Source organism: Salmo salar, chromosome ssa10 (genome assembly GCF_905237065.1).
Source record: "Salmo salar chromosome ssa10, Ssal_v3.1, whole genome shotgun sequence".
Lineage (NCBI taxonomy): Eukaryota > Metazoa > Chordata > Actinopteri > Salmoniformes > Salmonidae > Salmo > Salmo salar.
In genome coordinates, this window is record NC_059451.1 from 44,234,829 (window position 1) to 44,254,833 (window position 20,005).

The 20,005-nt window shown below is 40.8% G+C and overlaps 1 protein-coding gene across 1 annotated transcript in view; it reads left to right on the forward strand.

The window, feature by feature from the left end:
* Positions 1-589: 589 nt before the first annotated feature.
* jak1 (Janus kinase 1) overlaps positions 590-20,005 on the forward strand; it is a 71,409-nt gene continuing 51,993 nt past the window's right edge. The window contains exons 1-2 of the mRNA XM_014123419.2: positions 590-879; positions 13,961-14,166. Coding sequence (XP_013978894.1) covers positions 13,968-14,166 — 199 coding nt within the window. The 5' untranslated portion in view covers positions 590-879; positions 13,961-13,967. The remainder of the gene's footprint in view (positions 880-13,960; positions 14,167-20,005) is intronic.

The following is a 20,005-nucleotide window of genomic DNA, read 5'->3' on the forward strand; positions in this document are numbered from 1 at the left end:
ATGTATGTAAATGGTGTGTATAGACAGTATGGACAGTATATGAATAGAAAAGTTATGTACAGCAGTAGCTATATAAGATGAGCCATGACTAGAATATAGTATATCAATTTCAAGTGGATAAAACAGTAAACATTATTAAAGTGACCAGTGTTCAATGACTATGTACATAGGACAGCAGTCTCTGAGGTGCAGGGCAGAGTACCGGGTGGTAGCCGGCTAGTGACAGTGTCTAAGGTTCAGGGCAGGGTACTGTGCATGGTGTATTACATGAGTAATATACATAGAACATTACTATGCAAAGAACTCCCAAAAGCCTACATGGCAACAGAATTTGTGACATTTATAATAACCTCACACCCTTTTGTGTGGATTTTAAGACCCATGAAAGATTAGGAATGGTTTTATTATCTCTACACACACACACACACACACACACACACACACACACACACACACACACACACACACACACACACACACACACAACAATGGATGTGATTTCCTTCAGTTTACTGCTCCCTCCAATCTAGGGTTAACAACATATATGACAGTTTCTGTGGGCTAAATGATCACTTGACTGAAGGAGCAATGCACCAATCAGAATGTGTGAAGCTGAGCTTGACGCACTATTTTCGGGAATAGGGACGTTACTTGACAGGAAGGGTTAGCTAGAAAGATTATGTATGTACTTTCGACCAGAAGGGAAAGAAACTCGTCGGGCAAAAACAAATTCGTTTGGAATATTGACATGACTAAGGATATTTTCCTGTCAAGATCAACTCAGTCTTTATAGTTTCACAACGGATAATTATATTCTGGATCTACGAACAGAACGATACGGAAGTAAACTTGCCATCTGGCTAGCTTGCTAACGGCTAGGTGAGTAAAAACTACATACAATCTGTTTTAAATTGATATTGAGTAAAATACCAGCCATCAAGCCGCTGATATTCTTTTAACTAGAATCGTTATTAGATTCACACCTGCTTATTGCGGGCTGTTACAAATGCACGGGATCTCGGAACCCTCAACTCCGTTCTCTTGAATCGAGGCGGAGTTGAGTTTTGATGACTGGTCGCGGGATTTACAAGCAACAATATTGAGTCACCATCAGTCGATTCTTGTAAAAATGTCAATTCTGAAAACGCTTAACTGTACCTATGTTTGTCCTGTACAACTGCGGTCCTTCCGCGGGGTACTGAAATATATACTTCCAATAAAAACTTTTTGCGAATACAACCACGGACTTTTATCTCGTTCCTCGTACAACGTAAACTGAGATTCAATTGAGTCTGTGCTATCCGGCATCCTTGGGAGGTCCCTATCCTAAACCCGTACCTAACCCTAATATTAAATGTGCAGTATGCAGACATTGCTCCACCATTTCCACCAATTTTAATAGCTCGCCTAATTAAAGTTTGTGACAAAACATACAGTGTAGAGAATAGAACCATCTAAGCCGCTGTAAAATAAATATTTTTCATAACCCAAAATAATATATTTTCAGCTGTTTGAAGCTGGTGTACAAACCCGAAAGTAAAAGACGCAAAAACTGATGAACGGTAAGCATAGAAATGGCGCACATAGAACAGATCTACCGCTTTTTGGACTTGCTTAAAATGAGAATGACAGATCTATAACGGTTCGCTCAAAAGTGACAGGTTGCAGCATTAATCTCTCCCATAACCATTTAAAATGTCAACTTCAATGTATAACTGCACGTGTATAACTACAACCAGTTAGAAAGTCGGACTTTTCTGAGTTTCCTTGTTCTGACTAACGCTTGAACACAGCAAGGGACATCCCAAGGAACCCGAATAGCACGGACCCTATTGGAGCTCAGTTTACCTAGTATGAGCAGCGAGGAAACAGTTGGTGATTGTGTTCACTAAAAGTTTTTATTAAAATGATGAATTAACACCCCGCGGAAGGACCGTATTTGTACAGTACAAACATAGGAACATGTAGCAAAGAGTTTTCAGAAATAGCATTTTTACAAGAATCAACTCATTTTGACTCAATGTTGTTGCCGCGACTAGTCATTAAAACCCAACTCCGCCTCAATATAAGAGAACGGGGGCGAAGGTTTATGGAGCCAGATAGCTGCCAAAACATGTAACTTGCACATCGTTAGGCGCTTAAGAAAATCCATGCATAATTTGATAGGATCATAAGAAAAGCCATGCGTGAAACATGAAATTACATCTGTGAACATACAAATCTCATTGTAGGTAATGTTTTATGAGCTAAACTATGTAGAATACTTGGAAACGACAACTCCCTATTACATCAGACATTTCACGTGGTATTTGATTTATCCATAGAGAACTGTGCAATGTGTGCATTGAGCTCACAGAAAAAACCTGAACAAAATGGAATTCAAATAATTCAACCGATGTCGGTCAACTGACATTTCGGTTAGTCGCCCAGCACTATAAATTGGTTGTTGATCATTGTTAGACAGTCATTTTCAAGTCTTGCCATAGATTTTCAAGCAGATTTAAGTCAAAACTGTAACTCGGCCACTCAGGACCATTCACTGTATTCTTGGGAAGCAAATACAGTGTAGATTTGGCCTTATGTTTTAGGCTATTGTCCTGCTGAAAGGTGAATTCATCTCCCAGTGTCTGGTGGAAAGCAGACTGAACCAGGTTTTCCTCTAGGATTTTGCCTGTGCTTAACTCCAATCTGTTTACATTTTTATCCTGAAAAACTCACCAGTCCTTAACGATTACAAGCATACCCATAACATGATGCAGCCACCACTATGCTTGAAAAATGGAGAGTGGTACTCCGTGTTGGATTTGACCCAAGCATAACTCTTTGTATTCACAACAAAAAGTTAATTGCTTTGCCACATTTCTTTTGGGCTGCATGTTTTTGAGTAATTTTATTCTATAGAGACATCCTTCTTTTCACTCACACTGTCGATTAGGCCAGTATTGTGGAGTAATTCATCCTCAGTTTTCTCCTATCACAGCCATTAAACTAGAGGTCGGCCGATTATGATTTTTCAATGCCGATACCGATTATTGGAGGACCAAAAAAAGCCGCTACCGATTAATCGGCCAATTTTTTTTTTTTGTTCAATTGATTTTTTTTTTTCTTTAAATGTATTTATTTGTAATAATGACAATTACAACAATACTGAATGAACACTTATTTTAACTTAATATAATACATCAATAAAATCAATTTAGCCTCAAATAAATAATGAAACATGTTCAATTTGGTTTAAATAATGCAAAAACAAAGTGTTGGAGAAGTAAAAGTGCAATATAACGTTTAAGTTCCTTGCTCAGAACATGAGAACATATGAAAGCTGGTGGTTCCTTTTAACATGAGTCTTCAATATTCCCAGGTAAGAAGTTTAAGGTTGTAGTTATTATAGGAATTCTAGGACTATTTCTCTCTATACGATTTGTATTTCATATACCTTTGACTATTGGATGTTCTTATAGGCACTTTAGTATTGCCAGTGTAACAGTATAGCTTCCGTCCCTCTCCTCGCTCCTACCTGGGCTGGAACCAGGAACACATCGACAACAGCCACCCTCGAAGCAGCGTTACCCATGCAGAGCAATGGGAAAAACTACTCCAAGTCTCAGAGCGAGTGACGTTTGAAACGCTATTAGCGCGCACCTGGCTAACTAGCAAGCCATTTCACATCGGTTACACCAGCCTAATCTTGGGAGTTGACAGGCTTGAAGTCATAAACAGCGCAATGCATTGCGAAGGGCTGCTGGCAAACGCACGAAAGTGCTGTTTGAATGAACGCTTACGAGCCTGTTGCTGCCTACCATCGCTCAGTCAGACTGCTCTATCAAATCATAGACTTAATTATAATATGATAAACACACAGAAATACGAGCCTTAGATCATTAATATGGTCGAATCCGGAAACTATCATCTCAAAAACAAAAAGTTTTTCCTGTCAGTGAAATAAGGAACCGTTCTGTGTTTTATCTAACGGGTGGCATCCATAAGTCTAAATATTGTTGTTACATTGCACAACCTTCAATGTTATGTCAGAATTGCGTAAAAGTCTGGCAAATTAGTTCGCAACGAGCCAGGCGGCCCAAACTGTTGCATATGAACGTGCGTGCAATGAACGCAAAATGACACAATTTCACCTGGTTAATATTGCCTGCTAACCTGGATTTCTTTTAGCTAAATATGCAGGTTTAAAAATATATACTTCTGTGTATTGATTTTAAGAAAGGCATTGATGTTTATGTTTAGGTACAGTCGTGCAACGATTGTGCTTTTTTCGCAAATGCGCTTTTGTTAAATCATCCCCCGTTTGGCGAAGTTGGCTGTCTTTGTTAGGAAGAAATAGTCTTCACAGTTCGCAACAAGCCAGGCGCCCCAAACTGCTGCATATACCCTGACACTGTTTGCAAGAGAAGTGACACATTTTCCCTAGTTAAAAGAAATTCATGTTAGCAGGCAATATTAACTAAATATGCAGGTTTAAAAATATATACTTGTGTATTGATTTTAAGAAAGGCATTGATGTTTATGGTTGGAGCAACGTGTACCTAAGCGATTATATGCAACGCAGGACAGGCTAGATAAACTAGTAATATCATCAACCATGTGTAGTTAACTAGTGATTATGATTGATTGTTTTTTATAAGATAAGTTTAATGCTAGCTAGCAACTTACCTTGGCTTCTTACTGCATTCGCGTAACAGGCAGGCTCCTCGTGGAGTGCAATGTAAAGCAGGTGGTTAGAGCGTTGGACTAGTTAACCGTAAGGTTGCAAGATTGAATCCCCGAGCAGACAAGGTAAAAATCTGTCGTTCTGCCCCTGAACAAGGCAGTTAAACCCAGTTCCTAGGTCGTCATTGTAAATAAGAATGTGTTTTTAGTCTGACTTGCCTAGTTAACCTGTCTGGGCTAGGGGGCAGTATTTTCACGGCCGGATGAAAAACGTACCCAATTTAAACAGGTTACTACTCTGGCCCAGAAACTAGGATATGCATATTATTAGTAGATTTGGATAGAAAACACTCTGAAGTTTCTAAAACTGTTTGAATGGTGTCTGTGAGTATAACAGAACTCATATGGCAGGAAAAAACCTGAGAAAAATCCAAGCAGGAAGTGGAAAGTCTGAGAATTGTAGTTCTTCTTTAGATTCTCTATCGAAGCTCCAATGTCTGTGGGGTGACGTTGCACTTCCTAAGGCTTCCATTGGCTGTCTAAAGCTTTCAGAAAGTGGTTTGAGCATTTTCCTGTCACTGGGTAGATAATAGGAGCTCAGTTACTGAGTGGTCTGCCTGGCAACAAAGGGATTGGATATTCTCGGTCCCGCGAGCGCGCCCCTCCTTCTTTTTCTTCTTGAATGAATATGCTATTATCCGGTTAGCATATTATCGCAATTTTACGTAAAAAATACCATAAAGATTGATTTTAAACAGCGTTTGACCTGCTTCTAAGTACGGTAATGGAACATTTTGACTTTTCGTCTCTCGTTCCGCACTCGCGCGCTATGCCTTTGCATAAGTGATCTGAACGCACGAACAAAACGGAGGTATTTGGACATAAATATCGATTATTTGGAACAAAAACAACATTTCTTGTGGAAGTAGCAGTCCTGGGAGTGCATTCTGACGAAGATCAGCAAAGGTAATACAATATTTCTAATACTAATTCTGAGTTTAGGTTGCCCCGAATTTCGCGGGTGTCTGAATAGCTCGCCGTGATTGCTGAGTTATGAACTCAGAATATAGAAAACTGTGCTTTCTCCGTAAAGCTATTTTAAAATATGACACAGCGGTTGCATAAAGGAGTAGTCTATCTATAATTATTAAAATAATTGTTATGTATTTTGTCAACGTTTATGATGAGTATTTTTGGAAATTGATGTGCACATTCACCGGACGTTTTGGTGGGAATACATTTTCTGAATATCACGCGCCAATGTAAAATGCTGTTTTTGAATATAAATATTAACTTTATCGAACAAAACATACATGTATTGTGTAACATAATGTCCTAGGAGTGTCATCTGATGAAGATCGTGAAGGTTAGTGCTTCATTTAGCTGTGTTTTGGGTTTTATTGACATGTCCTTGCTTGGAAAATGGCTGTGTGATTATTTTTGTCTATGTACTCTCCTAGCATAATCTAATGTTTTGCTTTCGCTGTAAAGCCTTTTTGAAATCGGACAATGTGGTTAGATTAACGAGAAGTTTATCTTTAAAATGGTGTAAAATAGTCGTATGTTTGAGAAAGTTGAATTATGACATTTTGTTGTTTTTGAATTTTCCGCCCTGATATTTCACTGGCTGTGTCCCGCAGGTGGGACGCTGGCATCCCACCTAGCCCATAGAAGATAAAGGTAAAAAAAAGAAAGAAGATTGGCAAAAAAAAGCCGTCCAAAAATACCGATTTACGATTGTTATGAAAACTTGAAATCGGCCCTAATTAATCGGCCATTCCGATTAATCGGTCGACCTCTACATTAAACTCTGCAACTGTTTTAAAGTCACCATTGGCTTCATGTTAAACTCCCTGAGCGGTGTCCTTCCTTTCTGGCAACTGAGTTAGGATGGACGCCTGTATCTTTGTAGTAGCTGGGTGTATTGATACACCATCCAAAGTGTAATTAATAATTTCTCCATGCTCAAACGGATATTCAATGTCTGTTTGTTTTATCCATCTACTAATAGGTGCACGTCTTTGCGAGGCATTGGAAAACCTCCCTGGTCTTTGTGGTTGAACCTGGGTTTGAAATTCACTGCTCGACTGAGGGACCTAACAGATACTTTTCTGTGTGGGGTACAGTGATGAGGTAGTCATTATAAAATCATGTTGAATGCTATAATCACACACAGAGTAAGTCCATGCAACTTATGTGACTTGTTAAGCACAGTTTTAGTCCTGAACTTATTTAGGCTTGCCATAACAAAGGGGTTGAATAGTTATTGACTCAAGACATTTCAGCTTTTACATTTTTTATACATTTGTAAAGAAGTTCAAAAAAGATAATTCCACTTTGACATTAGGGGGTATTTTGTGTGTGTGTAGGCCAGTGACAATCTTCATTTAATCAATTTTAAATTCAGGCTGTAACACAATAAAATGTGGAAAATGTCAAGGGGTCTGAATAATTTCCGAAGGCACTGTATGTATTTTTTCATGCATATACAAACACCCCATTCTAAATGTTACCTTAAATCACACTCTATACACACATCAATGATTAGTCTACATCTCTCACCTTGGTTGAGTGCCAACGGATGAGGAGCAGCCTAGGCAAATTATTAGGGAAAAACCTTTCCGTGTGCAAATCCCTACTGTAGCCTACTGATCTCCTACGTCATGCCAAAAGTTGTGCGTGTGGTGCTTGCATGTGCCTTTTCCCAGTTTAGGCTAACTGTACCATGATTCCAGACATAAATAATAAATTACAGAGACTACATTATTACTCTGTTAGCTATGTATATTCAAATCAAATGTATTTATGTAGCCCTTCTTACATCAGCTGATATCTCAGTGCTGTACAGAAACCCAGCCTAAAACCCCAAACAGCAAGCAATGCAGGTGTAGAAGCACGGTGGCTAGGAAAAACTCCCTAGAAAGGCCAAAACCTAGGAAGAAACCTTGAGAGGAACCAGGCTATGAGGGGTGGCCAGTCCTCTTCTGGCTGTGCCGGGTGGAGATTATAACAGAACATGGCCAAGATGTTCAAATGTTCATAAATGACCAGCATGGGCAAATAATAATAATCACAGTAGTTGTCGAGGGTGCAACAAGTGAGCACCTCAAGAGTAAATGTCAGTTGGCTTTTCATAGCCGATCATTGAGAGTATCTCTACCACTCCTGCTGTCTCTAGAGAGTTGAAAACAGCAGGTCTGGGACAGGTAGCATGTCCGGTGAACAGGTCAGGGTTTTATAGCTGCAGGCAGAACAGTTGAAACTGGAGCAGCAGCACGGCCAGGTGGACTGGGGACAGCAAGGAGTCATCATGCCAGGTAGTCCTGAGGCATGGTCCTAGGGCTCAGGTCCTCCGAGAGAGAAAGAGTGAATTAGAGAGAGCATACTTAAATTGACACAGGACACCGGATAGGACAGGAGAAATACTCCAGATATAACAGACTGACCCTAGCCCCCCGACACATAAACTACTGCAGCATAAATACTGGAGGCTGAGACAGGAGGGGTCAGGAGACACTGTGGCCCCATCCGATGATACCCCCGGACAGGGCCAAACAGGCAGGATATAACCCCACCCACTTTTCCAAAGCACAGCCCCCACACCACTAGAGGGATATCTCAACCACCAACTTACCATCCTGAGACAAGGCCGAGTATAGCCCACAAAGATCTCCGCCACGGCACAACCCAAGGGGGGCCCAACCCAGACAGGAAGACCACGTCAGTGACTCAACCCACTCAAGTGACGCACCCCTCCTAGGGACGGCATGGGAGAACACTAGTAAGCCAGTGACTCAGCCCCTGTAATAGGGTTAGAGGCAGAGAATCCCAGTGGAGAGAGGGGAACCGGCCAGGCAGAGACAGCAAGGGCGGTTCGTTGCTCCAGAGCCTTTCCGTTCACATTCACACTTCTGGGCCAGACTACACTCAATCATAGGACCTACTGAAGAGATGAGTGTTCAATAAAGACTTAAAGGTTGAGACCGAGTCTGCATCTCTCACATGGGTAGGCAGACCATTCCATAAAAATTGAGCTCTATAGGAGAAAGCCCTGCCTCCAGCTGTTTGCTTAGAAATTCCAGGGACAATTAAGAGGCCTGCATCTTGTGACCGTAGTGTACGTGTAGGTATGTACGGCAGGACCAAATGGGAAAGATAGGTAGGAGCAAGCCCATGTAATGCTTTGTAGGTTAGCAGTAAAACCTTGAAATCAGCCCTTGCCTTATTAACAGGAAGCCAGTGTAGGGAGGCTAACACTGGAGTAATATGATCATTTTTTTTGGTTCTAGTCAGGATTCTAGCAGCCGTATTTAGCACTAACTGAAGTTTATTTAGTGCTTTATCCGGGTAGCTGGAAAGTAGAGCATTGCAGTAGTCCAACCTTGAAGTAACAAAAGAAGCATGGATTAATGTTTCTGCATCATTTTTGGACAGCAAGTTTCTGATTTTTGCAATGTTACGTAGATGGAAAAAAAGCTGCCCTTGAAACAGTCTTGATATGTTCTTCAAAAGAGAGATCAGGGTCCAGAGTAACACCGAGGTCCTTCACAGTTTTATTTGAGTATAACCATCAAGATTAATTGTCAGATTCAACGGAAGATCTCTTTGTTTCTTGGGACCCTGAACAATCATCTCTGTTTTGTCCGAGTTTAAAAGTAGAACGTTTGCAGCCATCTACTTCCTTATGTCTGAAACACAGGCTTCTAGCGAGGGCAATTTTGGAGCATCACCATGTTTCATTGAAATGTACAGCTGTGTGTCATCCGCATAGCAGTGAAATTTAACATTATGTTTTCGAATGACATCCCCAAGAGGTAAAATATATTGTGAAAACAATAGTGGTCCTAAAACGAAACCTTGAGGAACACCGACATTTACAGTTGATTTGTCAGAGGACAAACCATTCACAGAGACAAACTGATATCTTTCCGACAGATAAGATCTAAACGAGGCCAGATCTTGTCCGTGTAGACCAATTTGGGTTTCCAATCTCTCCAAAAGAATGTGGTGATCGATGGTATCAAAAGCAGCCCTAAGATCTAGGAGCACGAGGACCGATGCAGAGCCTCGGTCTGATGCCATTAAAAGGTTATTTACCACCTTCACAGGTGCAGTCTCAGTGCTATGATGGGGTCTAAAACCAGACTGAAGCGTGAGTTGCTGCGCAACAGCTTTTTCTAAAATTTCTGAGAGGAATGGAAGATTCGATATAGGCCGTTTTTAAATTTTTTTAATTTTTAATTAAAAAAAATATATATTTTCTGGGTCAAGATTGGGCTTTTTCAAGAGAGTCTTTATTACTGCCACTTTTAGTGAGTTTGGTACACATCCGGTGGATAGAGAGCCGTTTATTATGTTCAACATAGGAGGGCCAAGCACAGGAAGCAGCTCTTTCAGTAGTTTAGTTGGAATAGGGTCCAGTATGCAGCTTGAAGGTTTAGAGGCCATGATTATTTTCATCATTGTGTCAAGAGATATAGTACTAAAACACTTTAGTGTCTCCCTTGATCCTAGGTCCTGGCGGAGTTGTGCAGACTCAGGACAACGGAGCTTTGGAGGAATACACAGATTTAAAGAGGAGCCTGTAATTTGCTTTCTAATGATCATGATCTTTTCCCCAAAGAAGTTCATGAATTTATTACTGCTGAAGTGAAAGCCATCCTCTTTTGGGGAATGCTGCTTTTTAGTTAGCTTTGCGACAGTATCAAAAATAAATTTTGGATTGTGCTTATTTTCCTCAATTAAGTTGAAAAATAGGATGATCGAGCAGCGGTGAGGTTTCTTCTTTCCAAGCTAGTCGGAAGACTTCCAGTTTGGTGTGGCGCCATTTCCGTTCCAATTTTCTGGAAGCTTGCTTCAGAGCTCGTGTATTTTCTGTATACCAGGGAGCTAGTTTCTTATGACAAATGTTTTTAGGGGTGCAACAGCATCTAGGGTATTGCGCAAGGTTAAATTGAGTTCCTCAGTTAGGTGGTTAACTGATTTTTGTCCTTTGACATCCTTGGGTAGGCAGAGGGAGTCTTGAAGGGCATCAAGGAATCTTTGGGTTGTCTGAGAATTTATAGCACGACTTTTGATGCTCCTTGGTTGTGGTCTGAGCAGATTATTTGTTGCGATTAAAATTCAACAAATTGTTGCATGCTGCCTGGTCACTTTTTATGTTATTTTATAGTTTCTACAAACTATATATAAAAAAATATATATATAAATAAATAAAAAAAAGGTTTATTAACCCCTCTTCGCCGCACACAAATGTTTGTTTTTACAGCTTTGTTGCTATGTATACATATACTTGACATATAACACTTTACATATTTTATTTATACATTTTATTTATACATTTTGCATACATGGTACTTTTATATACAGTACCAGTCAATCGTTGACACACCTACTCATTCAAGCGTTTTTCTTAATTTTTTTTACCATTTTCTACATTGTAGAATAATAGTGAAGACATCAAAACTATGCAATAACACATATGGAATCATGTAGTAACCAAAAAAGTGTTAAAGAAATTAAAATATATTTTAGATTTGAGATTCTTCAAAGTAGCCACCCTTTGCCTTGATGACAGCTCTGCACACTCTTGGCATTCTCTCAACCAGCTTCGCCTGGAATTATTTTCCAACAGTCTTGAAGAAGTTACCACATATGCTGAGCACCTGTTGGCTGCTTTTCCTTCACTCTGCGGTCCAACTCATCCCAAACCATCTCAATTGGGTTGAGGTCGGGTGATTGTGGAGGCCAGGTCATCTGATGCAGCACTCCATCACTCTCCTTCTTGGTCAAATAGCCCTTACACAGCCTGGCGGTGTGTTGGGTCATTGTCCTGTTGAAAAACAAACAATAGTCCCACTATGCGCAAACCAGATGGGATGGCGTATCGCTGCAGAATGCTGTGGTAGCCATGCTGGTTAACTTCTTGTGGATCATTGGGACGCTAGTGTCCCATCTGGCCAACATCCGGTTAAATTGCAGAACGCAAAATTCAAATTAAATTACTATAAATATTTAACTTTCATGAAATCACAAGTATAATACATCAAAATAAAGCTAAACTTAATCCAGCCGCCGTGTCAGATTTGAAAGAGGCTTTACGGCGAAAGCAAACCAATGCGATTAGGACAGCGCCCAGCACACAAATGCATAACTCATTTTCAAGAAGGGAGTTGCGACACGAAAGTCAGAAATAGCGATATAATATATGCCTTACTTTTGAAGATCTTCTTCTGTTGGCACTCCAAAAGGTCCCAGTTACATTACAAATGGTCCTTTTGTTCGATAAAGTCCTTCTTTATATCCATAAAAACTCAGTTTAGCTGGCGCGCTTCAGTCAATAATCCACTCGGTTTCCCTCCTTAAAAATGCATACAAAATGAATCCCAAACGTTACCAATAAACTTATCTAAACAAGTCAATCAACGTTTATAATCAAACAATAGGTACCCTAATACGCAAATAAATGATCAAATTTAAGACGGAGAATCGTTATTGTCTTTACCGGAGAAAAATACCAAAGAACGCGCTCTGTCACGCGCTTGGAAACACTACAGCCAAGATTGGAGCCACCTAGAAAAACTATAATTTCTGTCTCATTCTTCCAAAAACCAGCCTGAAACTCTTTCTAAAGACTGACATCTAGTGGAAGCCCTAGGAATTGCAATCAGGCATGATTTCGCCCTATTATAAAAGTGCCAGCCATTGAAATCAGTGGTAGGATGATTTTCTTTTTTTTGGGATGGTTTGTCCTCGGGGTTCCGCCTGCCATTTCAGTTCTTTTATACTCAGACATTATTTTAACAGTTTTAGAAACTTTTTAGAGTGTTTTCTATCCAAATCTACCAATTATATGCATATCCTAGCTTCTGGGCCTAAGTAGCAGGCAGTTTACTTTGGGCACGCTTTTCATCCGGATGTCAAAATACTGCCCCCATCCCAAAGAAGTTAAGTATGCCTTGAATTCTAAATAAATCACAGACAGTGTCACCAGCAATGCACCATTACACCTCCTCCTCCATGCTTCACGGTGGGAACCACACATGCAGAGATCATCCGTTCACCTACTCTGCGTCTCACAAAGACACGGCGGCTGGAAGCAAAAATGTCAAATTTGGACTCATCAGACCAAAGGACAGATTTCCACCGGTCTAATGTCCATTGCTGGTGTTTCTTGGCCCAAGCAAGTTTCTTTTTCTTATTGGTGTCCTTTAGTAGTGGTTTCTTTGCAGCAATTCGACCATGAAGGCCTGATTCACACAGTCTCCTCTGAAAAGTTGATGTTGAGATGCGTTATATTCTGCATTGACATATTTAATGTAGTCCTTACTATGTCCTGTTATATTCCTATCAGTGGAGAGATGTATGATTTAATGTAGGCCTATTTTGTGTGTGTGGCAGCCCAATTTTGATATTTTTTTCCAATAATTGGTATTTTGATCATGATCAATCAGATCTTTTCACATCAGATCTTTTTCAGAGCTGATCTGATTGGTCAAAAGACCAATTAGTGAAAAAAAGTTCCAAGTTGGGCCACCTGTGTAAACGCTATGTGTGTGTGTGTGTACTGTGACCCTGCTGATCCCGTCATCAGTCAGTAGATCAGAGCTCCGCCGCCACGGGCGATAGGCTGATAAGGGCTGTTATGAAACAAGCTGTGTCCTAGCCACTGGGGGTGCTGCCCGCTCTAGAGGAAGGGGAAACGCTGCTGGGAGAACTAATGGGATGATCTGCATGCAGAGGAGAACTATCTCTCCTCCATCTCTTCCTCATCCCCTCCTCCTCTCTTCCCTTCATCTTCTCTTCCTCTAGTAGGAGAGTTGGGTAAAGGGGACAGTGTATCCTCGGTCAACTCTCTTGTCCTTGGATTGCCACGTCACGGGACCACAGAGTGTGTTGTGCTCTTAGAAATAACATGGCTAGAGTAATTATAATTCTGTGGTTGTTCTTGATGACATCAATTCAGTGGGCGTGTGTGTTATTAATAGGGTTACCTTGGTAGAGGAGTGTGTGTGTGTGTGTGTTTTTGATTTAATCTATGAAGGTATGTGAATGACATTTCAAGAGGTGTGTGTTTGCTTTGGTGAGATCATCTAATCAGTTGTGTGTGTTGTGAATGACGTCGCCTCAGTAGGTGTGTGTGTGTGTTGGGGGCAGCCCATGTTGGAACATGAGTCATCAGGCTATGCAGGACTCTGCATCGCTGCTACAGTGAGCTCACCTCTGGATCAATACATTACCCACTCCTGACACACTTACCCACACCAACTCACCATCCCTCTCCCTCTCCTTCCAGAGTCTGGATGCCAAGTCTGGGGGTGATGGAGCTGGGCAGGCAACTGTGTGGGAAGATGAGGAGGCCGAGGAGGGCCGAGGGCCCCGTCACTGTGCCCATGAGAGGTCTGGAGATTCATTTCTACCTACCAGATATTCACCCGCTGCTGTTCCTCAAAGACAGCTTCACCGCTGAGGAGCTGTGTGTGGAGGCCGCCAAAAGATGCTGTAAGTACTGTTTCAACTCCTGCTGTGTGTGTCCGTGCCTAACTGCGATCATCCGTATATATGTGTGTGTGTGTGTGTGCCTGCCTGCCTGCGGGAATCCGAGTGTGTGTGCATGCCTGTATGCCAGAGCATTAAATAGCCTAGTCTGTGTTTTTACGATTTGATTGGGGGAAGTTTTCAGGAACATTCTGAAGTTATATACTCCCATCTTAAAGGTCCTGAAAATTCATTCTGAAAAGTAATTTTTCTCTCATGGCTAACTACCAGGAAGTTTGAAACAACAGGCTGAGTGGGCGGGGAGCTTGTGTTCATGAGCTCACCTTGACTGACAGCTCTTTGAAACACCTATGTCAAGCAACTTGGATGCAGTGAGCAATGTTGCAGTAAAATCCTCTAAAGCTAATTTGGTGATACTAAAAGCAACTCAAACAACATTGAAATTGCACCAACAGTGCCCTCCGTAATTAATTATTGGGACAGTGAAGCATTTTTTTTTTTTTGGGCTCTATATACCAAAAGTTTGGATTTGAAAAAAAGGCTATGACCATGAAGTTAAAGTGAAGACGGTCAGCTTTAATTTGAGGGTATTGTCATCCATATCAGGTGAACTGTTTAGAAATTACAGCAGTTTTTGTACATAGTCCCCCCATTTTAGGGGACCGAAAGTATTGGGACAAATTCACTTGTATGTGTATTAAAGTAGTCAAAAGTGAAGTTTTTGGTCCCATATTCATAGCAGACAATGACTACATCAAGCTTGTGACTCAAAACATTTGTTGAATGCATTTTCTGTTTGTTTTTGGTTGTGTTTCAGATCATTTAGTGCTCAATGGAAATGAATGGTAAAATCATGTATTGTGTCATTTTTATTGTAGGTAAGAATAGAATGTTTGTAAACACTTCTACATTAATGTGGATGCTACTTTGATTACGGATAATCCTGAATGAATCGTGAATAATGATGAGTGAGAAAGTTAGACACAGAAATATCATACCCCCCCAAAAATGCTTCACTGTCCCCCCCCCCCCACTGTTATTGTAATGGTGAGAGGTTTGCGTGTCTTAGGGGTATGATATTTGTGTGTATGTAACTTTCTCACTCATCATTATTCACGATTCATTCAGAATTATCCGGAATCATGGTAGAATCCACATTACTGTAGAAGTTTTGAATGGCCCGTCCCACCCCCCCATTTTGTTCCATGCTGGCTGAAGACCTAGAGTTGAAGTTGGAAGTTTACATAGACTTAGGTTGGAGTCATTAATCTCGTTTTTCAACCACTCCACAAATTTCTTGTTGACGAACTATAGTTTGTCAGTTAGGACATATACTTTGTGCATGACGCAAGTAATTTTTCCAACAATTGTTTACAGACAGATTATTTCACTTATAATTCACTGTATCACAATTCCAGTGTGTCAGAAGTTTATATACACTAAGTTTACTGTACCTTTAAACAGTTTGGAAAATTCCAGAAAATGATGTCATGGCTTTAGAAGCTTCTGATGCTAATTGACACCATTTGAGTCAATTGGAGGTGTACCTGTGGATGTATTTCAAGGCCTACCTTCAAACTCAGTGCCTCTTTGCTTGACATCATGGGAAAATCAAAAAAATTGTAGACCTCCACAAGTCTGGTTCATCCTTGGGAGCAGTTTCCAAATGCCTGAAGGAACTACATTCATCTGTACAAACAATAGTACGCAAGTATAAACACCATGGGACCACGCAGCCGTTATACCGTTCAGGAAGGAGACGTGTTCTGTCTCCTAGAGATGAACGTACTTCGGTGTGAAAAGTGCAAATCAATCCCAGAACAACAGCAACAGACCTTGTGAAGATGCTGGAGGAAACAGGTGCAAAAATATCTATATCCACAGTAAAATGAGTCCTATATCGACATAACCTGAAAGGCCGCTCGGCAAAGAAGAAGCCACTGCTCCAAAACAGCCATAAAAAAGCCAGACTACGGTTTGCAACTGTACATGGTGTCGTGTCTTTGGCTATGCCGGATTAAGTGATATGACATGCTAACTTATAAAATGATTTCTCTGTAATTAATATTACCTGATTAAGCTAATCATGTAAATGTAATTAACTACAAAGTCGGGGCACCACGGAAGAACGTTTATAGAGCCGTTATCTTCCGAATAAACTCTTAAAATACTTTGTAATATTTTACATCGATAGCAGTCAATATTAACCCTTGTTTTATTTTCAGTCTCATAATGAAAGTTGTAAATTCTTGGTTATCTTCACGAACCCTGGCTAACAAGTTGAATCAGCAATACAAAATTGGGTTTAATTATTTATTTACTAAATACCTAACTAATCACACAGAATTACAAATACACAGAATACAATGTTGTCATACAGAAAACGTCCGGGTGGACGGAACCTGTATGAAAGCTGGTTACACAAAGGAAAGGGGGTTGGGCTTGAATGAAAGAGCGGGAAGATTTAGGAACAGAGAAACAGCAGCTATGCTATCGTAAATACATTATCTTATGCATTCTAAATTACCGCCCATTTGGAAAAGGAAAATGCAATAAATATTTACTCTGAGCTGCGCTTCGGTAGATTGGTCGTAGATGCTGGCCGGGTTGGCCAACAGATCTTCCTGTTACTCGGAAGAATGTCTCTGGTGGTCAATTGGATACGTGGTGGTATCTTCGTCCATCTGTTAGACTGGATCCGTCGTCCGTCCTTTCCTAGCCCACGTTACAGCGGCCGCTGCTAACTCAACGGCTAGGAAGTAGCACTTCTGTAGTGAATAAGCTCAAAGTTCATACCATTCGCCACCAAAGCTCACGCCGAGGTTGGCTTAGTTCTGTCCTTGACATGTGTGTCCTTCTAACGTAGAGGCTGCAGAACTCCCGTACTGGAACCACATGGTTATCTTTTCGTCAAAGGATTATATAGTGGAGAGGGGGAGGGAGGTGTTTCATCGTTTATAACCCCTGTCTCTTCACAGGGTTGGGCCACTGATCGAGCAGGGCACTTTCCTTATGAAAACCCAAATCTCTCATTCGGAAGCTAAAATTAAATTTCATCTCCTAACAAACATTTTCAATATCAAACATTTCAATTGCATAACAATTCCATGTGACTCTGATAACTAGAGGGCGTATACTTTCTCAGATACAGTTTATGTCGTCCTGTCATCAGTCATAATGTCTCAGATGACAACCGAACTGACATACATACTCATTACGTTCCCAAGCATATTTCCAACTGGTTTTATTAACAAAATATGTGGTACCTTTCCCCATTTGTTTGATGTTCCCAGACTCTCTATATTTAACACAGGCTATTCAAGTCCTTCAGTAGATTCAGAGAGGGGAAGGGAGTAAGGTATTTATGGGGGGGGGGTCATAAACCTTACCCACAGGCCAACGTCATGACAATGGGGACAAAGATTGTACTTTTTGGAGAAATGTCCTCTGGTCTGATGAAACAAAAATAGAACTGTTGGGCCATAATGACCATCGTTTTGTTTGGAGGAAAAAGGGGGAGGCTTGCAAGCCGAGGAGCACCATCCCAACCGTGAAGCACGGGGGTGGCAGCGTCATGTTGTGGGGGTGCTTTTCTGCAGGAGGGACTGGTGCACTTCACAAAATAGATGGCCTCATGAGGAGGGAAATTATGTGGATATATTGAAGCAACATCTCAAGACATCAGTCAAGAAGTTAAAGCTTGGTCCCAAATGGGTCTTCCAAATGGACAATGACCCCAAGAAAACTCCCAAAGTTGTGGCAAAATGGTTTAAGGACAACAAAGTAAAGGTATTGGAGTGACCATCACAAGCCCTGACCTCAATCCTATAGAAAAGTTGTGGGCAGAACTGAAAAAGTATGTGCGAGCAAGGAGGCCTACAAACCTGACTCAGTTACACCAGCTCTGTCAGGAGGAATGGGCCAAAATTCACCCAATGTATTGTGGGAAGCTTGTGAAAGGCTACCCGAAACGTTTTACTCAAGTTAAATAATTTAAAGGCAATGCTACCAAATAGTAATTGAGTGTATGTAAACTTCTGACCCACTGGGAATGTGATGAAAGAAATAAAAGCTGAAATAAATAATTCTCTCTACTATTATTCTGACAAATCGCATTCTTAAAATAAAGTGATGATCCTAACTGACCTAAGACAGGGTATTTTTACTAGGATTAAATGTCAGAAATAGTGAAAAACGGTGTTTAAATGTATTTGGCTAAGGTGTATGCAAACTTCCGACTTCAACTGTAGCTTGACAGTAACTTGTTAAAACCAGACACAGAAGAAAGGGGAAACGAGTATCTTTGCCATATATGAATAGGGGAAACGTAATTATATTTGCTGACACCATACAGTGATTTTTTTTTGCACCAGTAGATGAGCTATCTAGCTACTGTATACCACGCCCCTCTGCAAACAGGCCTTCTCCGGTGTTGGTTATGAGGTGGTACTTATTTAAATTAGGTAAGAGAATATCATGTTACCATTAGTGTATTAAAATGAACGTTCAGGTGATGTCATCTTGTTCCCTTTAATAATGAATCCAAGTGTTTGAGGGGAACAGTAACTTTATGATCAAACTATATCAATGTACAATCAAGTAATTTTTCATACTGTGATCTGGTTTCCTTAGAATATCATACAATTTCATGAAAAACATGATTTTGACTGTTCATGACCTTTTAAATTTGTTCATTTTGAACTAATTGGGGATAAATTAGACTTATCCTGATAGAGCCTGTCTGCCAACAGAAGTCCACTGTAAATAGGCCCTGTCACATGAGAACTGTTACGTAGCAGACAAGAAGGAGTAATACAACTAAGAAATGGCTTCATAGGAGATGTTTTGTCTCTTTTTGTGTGCTGCTCATTTGTGTCATACAGTAGATTCTAGCCTATATGACATGGGACCTGAAAATGTTCCAAAGATGTAGGCCTATCTGTGTTATTTGTGGATCTTTGTTTTATTGCCAACAATCTAATGTTGTCAGTGGATGCTCTTTATTACAGCTGAATCTCGATGTTTAAGATAAGAAACGCTGAATCCTAATATAAGAAATGCTTCTGATGCTAGTAGTAACCATATTAACAGGCTATTACAGTAACTGCCAGATATAAGGCACACAATACGGACTGATTGATAAAGCCCAGCTACTAAGCCTCATGAGAAAGGCCACTAACATCCAGCATCTGTTTTCTTACCGTTCTAAAAATGCTTGTTTGGTAGCCTTTTTCTTTGACAGACACATTTTGGACGATATTTAAAACGTTGTTCTGATACTTGCTCTAAAAGTCCAGAACATCTGCCAGTGTGACCAGGGATGGATACAAAGGGAGAGAGAAAGAGAGGGGAAGAGAAAGGATTGGGTCTGTCCGTCCAGCTCTTGCTTTCAGCCAGACACTCCAAGACAAGATGGCGGCTGGTTGGGGTCGGGCCAGAATGTGACTGGTTCTGGAATTTCCTCTTTGCGTGAAGCCAAAACATATATTCCCAGTACTGCAGAGCGAGAGGGGAGACCAAGGAGGAGTTCAGACCAAGGAGGAGTTCAGACCAAGGAGGAGTTCAGACCAAGGAGGAGTTCAGACGCAAACATTCACTAGTTAACCTTAGAGGCTTAACAAGCAAAGCAGCTGCCAACATAAATGCATGATCTGTTTATAGCAAGTGTGTCTGTGAAGGGCCTTTCTGTCTGTGTGGTCAGTGGTAGGTAGTTCGATACACACACTCAGTCACAACAAAACAGGAGAGCTCAGATAAGAGGAAGTATACTGGCCCCGGCATGTTCCTGTCTCTCACTATGTTCCCTTTATTATTTGCAACAATTAGAAAGGCTCATCTGTAA